We start from the raw sequence: 10820 nt of genomic DNA, 5'->3' as shown, positions 1-10820 counted from the left end.
AGGGGCAGGAGAACAACTCCTCTGAGGCCTCTGCCGGCCCCAGCTCCACAGCCCCGGCATGCCCACCGGCCTCGGCTCCAGCCAGGCCACAAACAGCACCCTGACTCCAGGCCCTGAGTGACCCCTTCCTCCAACCCAGGATCCTAACCAGGCAGCTTGATGGTGAGCAGAGACCCAGTCGTGGGGAGGTGTCCCCTGGAGCTGCCAGAAGCAGACACTGGGCTCCCTAGAGGAGTCACTGTCACCCCAGCCCCAAGCACGCCTGCAAGTCACTTCTGAGCAAAGAGCAGCACGTGGCCAAAGAGGCATGCAGGTGAAGTCAGGCAGAGGCTGCAGGAGGCCCGAGCTACCCCAGCCCCAGCGTTTACACAGGTTTGCAGCTGCACGGTACGTTTACAGGGAGAAGCGACAGACATCAGAGATCTAACCAGAACCAGAAACTCTAAACACAGAGTACATTTGGAAGCGAACCAACAGCCCTTTAGAAATGATGAGACAAGACACGCAGCGCTGTGCTCGGTGACGTACTTGACATCAGCCTGGACACGGCAGGAGAGAGAAATGGTGGACTGGAAGACAAGTGGAGGAAGTTGCCCAGAACCCCGCAGGGAAGGGTCATCAGATGTTCAGAAGCAGAGGTGTCAGGGGCAGGGTGGTGGGGGTGAGCGCACATTCGAGTGGCGTCTCACAAGCAGAAGGGAGACGGTGTCTGAAGAGACAGGCTGAAAGTCGGGAGAGCTGCTGACAGACACTGACACTAACTCACAGGCTCGAGAAGCCAGGGAGCCCCCTGGCAGGACTAAGAACTGAAACCCTCAGACTCCTCTCTGCCAGAAGGTGCAGAGCACCATCAACAAGGGACACCCCGTGAGCGTCCCTTGGCCTCAGCCCAATCTGGGCTCACAGGAGCCAGAAAGGACACATCCTCTTACTCAAGCTAAAGGGAGGCATGTGCTGAGCTCAAGCTCCAAACCCGGCAACAGCCCTGGAGAGGGATGGCTGAGTAAACGTGGTCCAGACACAGAAGTGCAACTTCCAAACTAACCGAGTGAAAAGTGAAACTGCAACAAGGCCCTGTCAATCTAAAAAGACAGGAAGGAAGATAAAAAAGACCAAGGGAAGAAAAATAGGCAGTTGGTTTAATCCCAACCATATCAGCTATCAAGTGTGGTTTACTCTGGGAAAGGGACCCCTGGAGCGCAAAGGGTAAAAGGCCGACAGTGATGGCAGGAGGGGCAGTGGCAAACAGGACCGCCGCATCTGGGGAGTGGTGCCCGCTGTCTAAGCGAGAGCCAAGCAGGCCGTGGGAGCCGCACTCTGGGGCAGGTGCAGGCGCTTCAGGCCGCAACCACAGGGAAGGATGCGCTGCCTCCCTGTCCCCTGGCGTGGGGGTCTCCAGATCACAGGTGCCGGCTCCATCCACCACGTGGACCCAAAGAAAGGCATGCCCAGCGGGCCCTGAGCTCTGGAAGCACTGGGAGCAGAGCAAAGGCTGCCTGGAGGCCTTAGCGCAGAAGCAAGGGCCCTGGGGACTGGGGACCCACAGGGCCTGGCACAGGCCCGGTGTGGACACGCTCTGCCCTGAGAACCCCATGGCGGCAACTGGAGTGTCACTGATGCGCCAGTGGTATCCTCGGGAGCCGGGGTGGCAAATGGAGACCTTTCCTGGCTCGAGGAGGGCCCTGGGCCAGGGTCTTGCTCATGGATGATGGTGGATGGAGGCCCGGCAGAGCACCAGCCCCAGAGAATTGGCGAGCACTGCCCAAGAGAGCAAGCCATCTCCACCCGGCCCAGTGCCAGGGCCTCCAGGCTCCCACACACAGGATTAGGGGGCCCACAAATACTTGGTCAGGCGTGGGGACACCAGAGCATGGAACCCCATCCATCCCTGCAGGTGGGTGAGCACCAGGTACCTGTCAAAGGGCAGGGGGCTGCCCAGAAGGTTGGACACCACAGAGGCACAGTGGTGGGTGGCCAGGGCAAACACGCTGTGCTGTGCGGCCTGTAGGATGTGCTCCTCTCGGGTCTCCTGCAGCTTGGAGCGCAGCACACTCACAATCTCGGGCACCTGTGGGCAGGCGGCAGTCAGGCCAGCGGCAGGACATGCCCACGTGCGCACCAATCCCTGGGGCCAGGGAAGCCAGCACCCCTCACCCGCCGGTGATGTCGGGGCTCCTTGCTCCCAGCCCTGATGAAGAAGGACAGGAGCCAGAGCCCTGAGGGCCAAGGGAGATGACTCATGGCCCCAGAGTCCATGTGGGAAGGGACAGGAACCCAAGAGGGGCCTGCTGGCGGGAGGTGCCAGGACAGACAGAAACACACACACAACCTGAGGGGACAGAGTGGGAGGGCCAGGCCACGGGGGTGAGTGCTGAGGCTCACAGGGTGACCCTGCCTGGACCCCTGCAGGCAAGACACAGCTGCCCACTCCTCACCAGAAAGCGCTCCGTCCCTCCTCCCAGGCCATAGGCTTGGCTAGGAGGGGCGGGCTTTCTGGCCGTGGCGGCTGAACAGCAGCCGATGGGCAGCAAGGGCACCCGGCGGCCCGAGCCGATGGGGTGCCGCCCCACACCGTCCATATTGGACAGCTAGGAAGCGTCCTGGTATGAGGCGAAAGTTGATGACAGTGCTGGCCACGGCCCCAGGGACAGGGCCCCCTGCATGGGGCAGCTGGCGGTCGTGGGCTCCACCCTGGGGCAGGGCTGGCTGAGGACCCCCCGGGGGCCCTGGGCCCAAGAGCAGAGGGAAGGGCCCGCCAAGCTCTGACGGGACCCACGCCCACAGCGGGGACAGGGGCAGGAGGGAAATGTAGGCACACGTGTGGCCAGCCTGAAGGAGGGGCTCTGTCACCACAGTTCTCAAAGGATTTGTAAACATAACCAAGTCCTCTTTCTATGACCCGAGTCCACAAGGCTGACGACCTTCTAAGGACCTGGACCTCTTTGCTATGGCTCCGCCCATCGGCCCCGACCCTCAGCCCATCCAGCTGCGCCTCCCTGACCAGCTGGCTGGCGCCACACTGAGCCTGCTCAGGAAGCCTGGCGGGAGGGTGGCCCTGAGCCAACTGTGGCTGGGTTCTCGTCTTGGCCGTTGGCGTGGGCCCAGTGACGTTCGTGGGTAGATGGGCTGTGATCGTCCCATTCACAGTGCCACTGGAACAGGCCACACCGTCTCTGGGGCAAGGAGCGTGGTTCACTCCAGTCTCCTGGGCTCTTTCTCAGCCATGAGGGGCAGGGCTCCCCAGAAGACCCCAGGCCTGGCTGGCTGGCGCTGGTACAGTTTTCGTGGGTGCCGGTGATGGTGGCGCCCTGCGGAGGCCTGTCCCTCACCCCAGGTTCTCAAAGTCCCCTGGAACATAACTGCCTGTATGTCTACTTTACTGCATTTCAAATTTCTGCGTGTAATTTTTTCCCTGTTTCCATTTGCTCCCTTGGGTGTCAGTCTGAGACACTGTCTCAGCTCATCTGTCTCTGTTGTCTTTGCTTCTGCAGACTTTCTCAGCAGCAATACCCATGAGCCCCAAGAGCAGCTTGGACCTCTCTGGAGCCGTGATGGTACTCCAGTGCTCAGGTGTGGTGGCTCTGGCTGTGACCGCACCGGGTTCTCGGTTTCCCGGGACTGGTGAGCGGGGCCCACCCTGCCCAGGGGGCTCAGGGCCACCTCAGGCCTGCTGGGCTGCTCCACATTCGCCCTCAGCAGCCCACACCCGCAGCTCCAGACTGGGAACCCTCTTCATGGGGTCCCCCCACTCCTTAACCTGCACAGATTTTTGTGGGCACGGCTGCCTCACCCAGGCACATGCCCAGGAGGAACCACTGGGCTGGGGCACCCTCTGCCTCGGGTCTGCCGGCCATCTCTGTGGAGCGGCGCTGCTTCCCATGCCTGCACGTTGGGAGGCAGCTGTTCGTTCCTGACATGTCCCTCTGCCCTTGACCCCCAGTTCCCTCTGCGCCCACCTGACCATCCTGGGGTGTTGGGGCAGGGGTCAGCCCGGCCACAGGTCACCGACTAGGACTCCTTTTTCTGATTCGGTATCAGAGAAACTCAAGTCCGACTGTCCAGGTGTCTCTGGGGGTCCCCCAGCAGGCTCTCAGGGCAAGAAAGGAAATGGTACCAATGGCGCTGATGCCAGTGTCCCTGTCACGTGAGCTAGAGGGGCCTGCTGCAGACAGACTGGAAGCGTGAGGCAGGGACACCACCCTGGGGTAGGTGTGCTGAGTGGGTCTGCAGGCTGAGCCAGAGGAGACAGCCTAGCAGCTCTGGAGGCCGGCAGCCAGCTCAGCACATGGGCCCCGGGAGAGGCACCCTGATTTATCCAGTACGGGCAGGACTCAAAACTACTAGTAAACTTCTAGAGAAAAACGGAAATCTTCGGGACACTAGATTTGGTAATGACTCCTTGGAAATGAGCCTCAAAGCACTGCATATGGAGCTGCAGCAAAAGACACAATCTAGGGAGAAGACAACCTATGCAAAAACACCTGCCAGTCATGTATCTGATAATGTGTTAATTTCAGAGTACAAGCAGCTCCTACAGTTCCAAAATGATATCGAATCCAATAACCTGATCTGGAAATGGGCAGGGATGTTGACTTCTCCAAAGAAGACAAATGGCCGGCAAGCATATCCACATCGCTCACTGCAGAGGAAAAGCAAGTTGAAACCAGTATGACATGCTGCTTCACACACATCAGGGTGGCCACTATTAAAAACACAGGCATTGACCAATACTGGCCAGGACCCCCGTGCCCTGCTGGTGGGAACGTAAACGGGTGTAGTCACTATGGAAAACAGTATAGCAGTTCCTCTGAAAATTCAAAATAGAATCACCATAAGATCCTGCAATTCCACTTCCAGATGTTTACCCAAAACAAAATAGGATCCTGAAGAGATATGCCTTTCACCCACGTTATACAGCAGCATGGCTCACAACACCCAAGAGAAGGAAGCAGACCAAGTGTCCACGACAAAGGAACGAATCAACAAAACGTGTGCATGTATATACAGACACCAGGACCACCAGCGGCCACGGCCTGCAGTCCGGCTGTCCCCCTCCCCCCACACAGAGCCCCAAGGCTACCTTTCTACCACTCAGAGCTGACCCAGGAGCCCCACTCAGTGCAAAACCTGAACCTTGGCCCGTCAACCCCTGGCCGTCGCTTGCAGTCACACCCTCCTCCATCCTCCTTCCACTCCCTGCCCCACAGCCTCAGGCCCTGGCTGGGGTCCCACAATGGCACACGTTCCCCTCCAGGCGCCACACCACACACACCCCCACCCCCACCTCGGCAGGCGGCCCCTCCACACAGGGCTTCTCCACTGGCAGCTCCTGCTTCGCCTCCCCCCAGAAAACACCTGTGAGGGACCCATCCAATACAGGACTTGTACCCAGAATATACAAAGTACTTCTGCAAACTGGTAAGAAAAGCACAGACCACCCAGAAGAAAATGGCCAAGATCACTCTCCTCATGGAGGAGATCTGAGTAGCCAAGAAACATGCAAGTGTTCCAGGTCATAAGCCACAGAGAAACGTGCGCGAAGGAGCTGGGACAGCCCCGAGGCCTTCTGACAGCCCTGGGACAGCTTTCCTGCGGCCCCAGTCACTTTCCTGGCCGTGTCTCCAACCGAAATGCACCCTCAGGTCCAAAGGAGCCTGACTCCAGCAGCACTTGTGCTCAGACTGGGAACTGCCCAGCACTTGCTGAGGTGGGCGTGAGGGAGTGATGGGGCGACCCACGTGGGCCAGGCCTGGAAGACACACGCCGTCCCACAGACGACGGCCATGCACGCCAGACGTGAGGCTCCTGCTACACGAGGTGCATCGCAAGCCCTGCTCTGTGCTGCAGAGAGCTAGTGGCACCCTGTGGAGCCAGCTGGGGTGCCAGGGGCTCTGGGGTTGGTAGGGCCTCTGCTCCTGTGAACTCCAAGGCTGTCCACTTAGCACAACCCCCCTTTTCTATTGCTATGCTTCACTTTAATAGGGAGCTTAAATCTTTGTCCAAGCATATGGGAACGCACCTGCTGGGTCATGTAGTTCATAGGACTCACGGGCAGCCATGAATCTAGCACTCATCTAGCAGTCACCTGAGCTTTGGAGCCTGTTCAGGCCTCAGGACCTGAGCACATCTGTCAGGGCGGCTGGCAACTGTTTGGGGACCACGTGGGCCGCCACATGAGCCCATGGCCAGAAGGCCTCAAAGGTGATGATGGGATGGTGGATAGGGCAGGATCTGCGTGTCCCGGGCGCCTCTGCTCTGGGCTGGACCTGCCGCGGAAGCCTCTGTGCCAGCACCTAGTGACCCTGTGGACCCCTGTCCTCACCAGCAATGTGAGCAGGGCGCTCAGCCTGTGCCGGCTCAGTGCCCAATCACAGACCCTAGCACTGGCCTTTCCCTTTCAATTGCCTTTTCTATCTTTACGTTCTGAGCAGTTACTTTCGCCTAGTTCAGTCTTCAAAGAGAAGAGGAAGATTTATCCCATCAGGCCCACAGGGAGAAGCGCAGAGTGCTGAGGGCCAAACCTTCACAGAGCATGGAGTTGGGTGGGGAGCCCCAGGTTACCAGCCCTGCCCACCGGCACTCCCGGCTGACCCTCTGGACATGACCACGCCCAGGCCATGCCCCCAGGGAGCTCTAGACCAGGCCCTGGCCCCGCCCCCAGGCCCCACCTTCTCCTGCAGCATGTTGCCCCGTTCCTTCAGCAGGCAGTTGATCATGACGCTGGCAGCTCGCGAGCAGTTCTTGTCGGGATCTCCCAGGCTCTCAAACAAGGTTAGCAAGAGGTTGATGAGCTGATCTGGAGGGAGGCGCTTGGCAATAAGCTAGGAGGACAGTTGTGTCAGGAAGACAGAGAGGAGGGGCTCAGCACACCTTCGGGGCGTGGCATCCCAGGGACAGCTTCTCAGGGAAGGACTGGCCCCTTTCAAACCCCTCCTCCAGCCCTTCCCACCCTCTTACAGGCCCTTAAAGCCTTTAGAGCTTCTGCCAGTGCGGGGTGGGGTGGCCCACGCCCAGGACCCCTACCCAGACTGAAGCCAGGTCTAGGTGCAGCCCTTGGCCTCCAGGCCCCTGGAAGGGGGTCCCTGGGCATCTGCAGGGCCCAGGTCAGCACCCTCCCAGAGGCTTCTCCTGACCAGCGGGGTAAACTAGGAGTGGTCCTGGTGTGCAGCCTCTCTAGAGTAGAGTCAAGGGCAGATGGGGGCATGCTCTATCCTGGACTCCCCAGCCTCAGAGGCTCCAAAGCACCCTCAGCTCCTCCCACATAAGAGAGTCCCTGTGCTCCCTCCACATAACAGAGAGCAACCAGAAGTTAGGGCAGATAAACTCTGTACAGAGAAGAAATAAAATCACAAAAGTGGATGAATATTTAGAAAGTCTGACCCCCAAACATGAAGTTCCCACTCCCCCTGGACTCCCCTTGGGCTGGGTCTTTGCTTCTCAATGTCTCAGCCCCCCTGACCCCCACAAAGGGCCCTGCTAACCCCCTTCCCTCCCATCTTCAGCAGGAGAGAAAGCCTCCAGACCCCTGAGGGTCATTTCCAGTCACCAAGTGGAACAGAAGCACTGTCCTGGCTTGGGAGTCACTGGGTGGGCTAGGGCAGCTTTCTCAACCTTGTGCAGCCAGAAGCTGAGCTCCTGCCACCCCCTACTGGGCCCCGGAGGGTGGGCCCAGCAAGTGCAGGAGGGGCGGGCTGGTGCTGGACACAGAACTCTGATAAGACCTGCCTGCCTGCCCAGCTGGCACCCACACAGCCCGTACGTGCAAGGAGCTGCTGCAGCGGCCACTGGCAGGTACCTGGGCAATGCTGTGGCAGGTATGGAAGAGAATGGCAGGGTCAGGGTGCACCAGGCCATCTTTGAGGCTGAGGAGCTGCTCAGCCACGTCGTCCTGGTAGTCTCGCGAGAAGCCTGCAAGGCAGCAGGGCACGTGGGGTGGATGCAGGCCTTCCCTGGCCACCAGAGGCCCAGCCTCTGCTCCCTCATCCCCCTAACACACAGACACTGCTGCCCAGCCAGGGGGGCTCACCCACACAGGTCAGCTGCAGGTATAGCAGGGAGTGGATGCAGCTCACAGCCTCTCGGCGAGTGGCAGGCCAGAGGTCGGCGCACCGTGGGGAGAAGAGGCCAATGAGGAGGCCCAGGTTGTGGAAGGGCACCAGGGCCTGGAGAGGCAGACATAGGGGTGCTGTGGGGACTCTGGGGGCAGATAGCCAGAGATGGCACTGGGGCTCAGGAGTCGCTGGGGTGGGCAGGTACCTGTACCCCCTGGACCCAGATATGGGCAGGCCTGTGACCAGAGGGCAGCCCTCCCCCAGCCCAGGGTGGGTCCCAAGAGGGACGAGAGCTGGGAAAGCAGCGGTGTGGACAGGGCATGGCCGGCTTCTGATCACTCCTCAGACACGTGGAATTCCTGCCCCAAAAGCCAAGGGGTGCTACACAAGCCCTTTCATCCCCATGGGGACTGGGCCTGTTCTTCAGAGCCTTTCCTGCTTTCCTCGAATACAGAGCCTCTCAACCGTGCTCTGAGCAAAGGGCCCTGTTTCCTACGCCCCAAACTGGGGGACATCAGCTACCCACCACCCACACACAGCCCACACACAAGTGGCTTCCCTGGGAGGGGCCACCACGCGCCTGCCCAGCACAGGCTCTTGAAAGGTGTGGGGCTCCAGGCTGTTACTCCTCCCGAAACCAGGGGGAGGCTGGACGGGGGTTGAGGGCCGCCAGCTGCGTTCCTCTCCACAAGGGCAGAGCCCTGTCTCATCACGAATGAAAAATGAACTCTGGTTGGACCAGGGTTACGTGAAAAACAGGCCACGGGAGAACCTGGGTAGGAAAAGCTGTCTAAGCCAGCCAACAGACGATGCCCTGAACACAACAAAAAAATAAACACTGCCAACCAACGAGCATCTTGCTTGAGAGTTAATAGCTTGGGGCCACCGCCAGTGTCCACCTTCCTGCAGTCAGCAGCACAAGCCAGCAGGTGTCGAAATGGTGAGAAAGGCCAAACTCATGACCTTTGTGAACGGCTGTGGCTGTGTGTCTGAAGAGCAGAGAATTAACTAAACACTCATTAAGAGTCATAGAGAAATTTTATTCCTTATAAACTACCCAGTTCCTACCAGTTCCTAAGTATCCAGAAGTCCAGTTCTCCTGCCTACCACAATAAGTAAATGATTATGTACAGTGGAGACAGCAGCGACAGACCGTGCCTCTGCTAGGGCCGGGGGCTGGGGTGGCCAGGTCCACCATTATCAGCACAGGAGCCCTTGGTACACTCCTGTCAAGGCCACGCGGGAGCGTAGGAGGACCATGCCCGTCTACCCTAAAGCCAGCAGAGTAACGGCCTCGTAAGAACAACTGCGAGGTTCTAACAAGGGAAGAGGAGCTGCTGAACCCCAACAAATACTAAAATGCAAAGTAACCACGGGGCTCTGGGAGGCGCTCCTTCCCACTGTTCCAACTAACGGTGCTGTCTTCTCTGCCGCGCTCCAGGGGTTCACAAGTCCCTACCTTGGCCCGAGCTGCGGCTTCTGCCTCCAACACCCATCACCCTTCCCTGTGTCGGGCAGGCTCCTAAGGATGAGGCTGCCCATCAGGTTCAATGCTGAGTGGCCAGCCCTGGGGACACTTGCTGACCCTTGTGGTCCTCTGTCCACAGCCCAGGAGAGGACAGTGCCACTCACAGCACCAGGCAGTGGGAGACGCGAGGGCCCCATGCTGTGGCCCCGGGCCAAGGGATGGGCATGCGGCTGAAGAGGGGCCTCGCAGGCCGCCCTGGGGCACTCACGCTGATCTGCAGGTGTTGAAGGAAGAACTGCAGCAGGCAGGCACTCAGGCCGACCGCCCGCACCCGCTCGTGGCCCCTCGGGGACTTGATCCATGGGCTCAGGTGCTGAGGAAGAAGGGGCTTCAGTAGGTGCAGCTTGGGGCAGCCTCCCTGCCAGGCCACCCTCTGGGCACGGGGGCCAGTGCACCAGATCAGAGTGGGCCCCCTGGGCAGCGCTCCCCCACCCCCTCGTTCTGTCCTGCTGATGTGGCTTACGGCCACGGCCACCCCTGGCGTAATCTCTAGCCATGCCCATGCAAGGACATGGTGTTCCTAGACACCATCCACCATCATGATGGCCTCAGAGGGTCAGGAGTGCCCATATGGGGCACCTCAGGGTCTCTCCGTCCAGGCCCCACGATGGGGGAGCAGAGAGATCAAGCTCCGAACCCCTGTCTGCTCAGACTGCACCCATCTGCATAACCCCCAGGCCAGAGGGGCCCTGCCCACTGGCTCGCAGGCCGCCCCCCGCTTGCACAGAGTGCCACTGCCTGCCACACACCTCCACCATGACCTGCAGACCCAGGGGCGTCATGTTCCACAGAAGAAGGCTCGTCAGCAAGTCCTTGAGGACCTGCACGGTGTCCAGGTACAGGGACTGGAACAAGAGAAGCTGCCAGTCCTGCTGTGAGCCCCCACCCCTGGACAGGGCCACCATGGGGGCCGCTGATAGCTCCTGGGGGCTGTCCCCCACCTCCCACCACAGGGGTCGCTGATACCTCCTGGGGGTCCCCCCCCACTGTGGGGGCCGCTGATACCTCCTGGGGGCTGTCCCCCTCCTCTGACTCCGGCAGCACGGCCATGACACGGTGCAGGCAGCTGTGAATCAGGTCCGCCTGCACCTGCTCCTCCAGGGCCGGCTCCAGGGTACTGAGCCGCCAGTTAAGGCCCAGCTCTCACGCAGAGGGCCCCCCACAGCCGCCCCCCAGGGAAAGGATACACCAGGTACGTGCAGGCAAGCATGGCCTTCTTCCAAATGGGCGTCTTCAGCGAG

The 10820-nt window shown here is 60.0% G+C and overlaps 1 protein-coding gene across 1 annotated transcript in view; it reads right to left on the bottom strand.

The window, feature by feature from the left end:
- Positions 1 to 10820, bottom strand: part of MROH1 (maestro heat-like repeat family member 1) — a 49931-nt gene that overhangs the window by 4468 nt on the left and 34643 nt on the right. The window contains exons 23-31 of the mRNA XM_010844209.1: positions 10767 to 10820; positions 10585 to 10696; positions 10329 to 10424; positions 9788 to 9892; positions 8027 to 8162; positions 7796 to 7908; positions 6669 to 6821; positions 1839 to 2068; positions 529 to 569 (exon numbers count right to left, since the gene is read on the bottom strand). The exon at positions 10767 to 10820 is cut by the window's right edge and continues 12 nt beyond it. Of these exons, the coding sequence (XP_010842511.1) occupies positions 529 to 569; positions 1839 to 2068; positions 6669 to 6821; positions 7796 to 7908; positions 8027 to 8162; positions 9788 to 9892; positions 10329 to 10424; positions 10585 to 10696; positions 10767 to 10820 (1040 nt within the window). The remainder of the gene's footprint in view (positions 1 to 528; positions 570 to 1838; positions 2069 to 6668; positions 6822 to 7795; positions 7909 to 8026; positions 8163 to 9787; positions 9893 to 10328; positions 10425 to 10584; positions 10697 to 10766) is intronic.

The sequence above is a fragment of the Bison bison genome, unplaced genomic scaffold, assembly GCF_000754665.1.
Source record: "Bison bison bison isolate TAMUID 2011002044 unplaced genomic scaffold, Bison_UMD1.0 scf7180017847889, whole genome shotgun sequence".
Classification (NCBI taxonomy): domain Eukaryota; kingdom Metazoa; phylum Chordata; class Mammalia; order Artiodactyla; family Bovidae; genus Bison; species Bison bison.
This window is presented reverse-complemented; position numbering and strand designations above follow the sequence as displayed.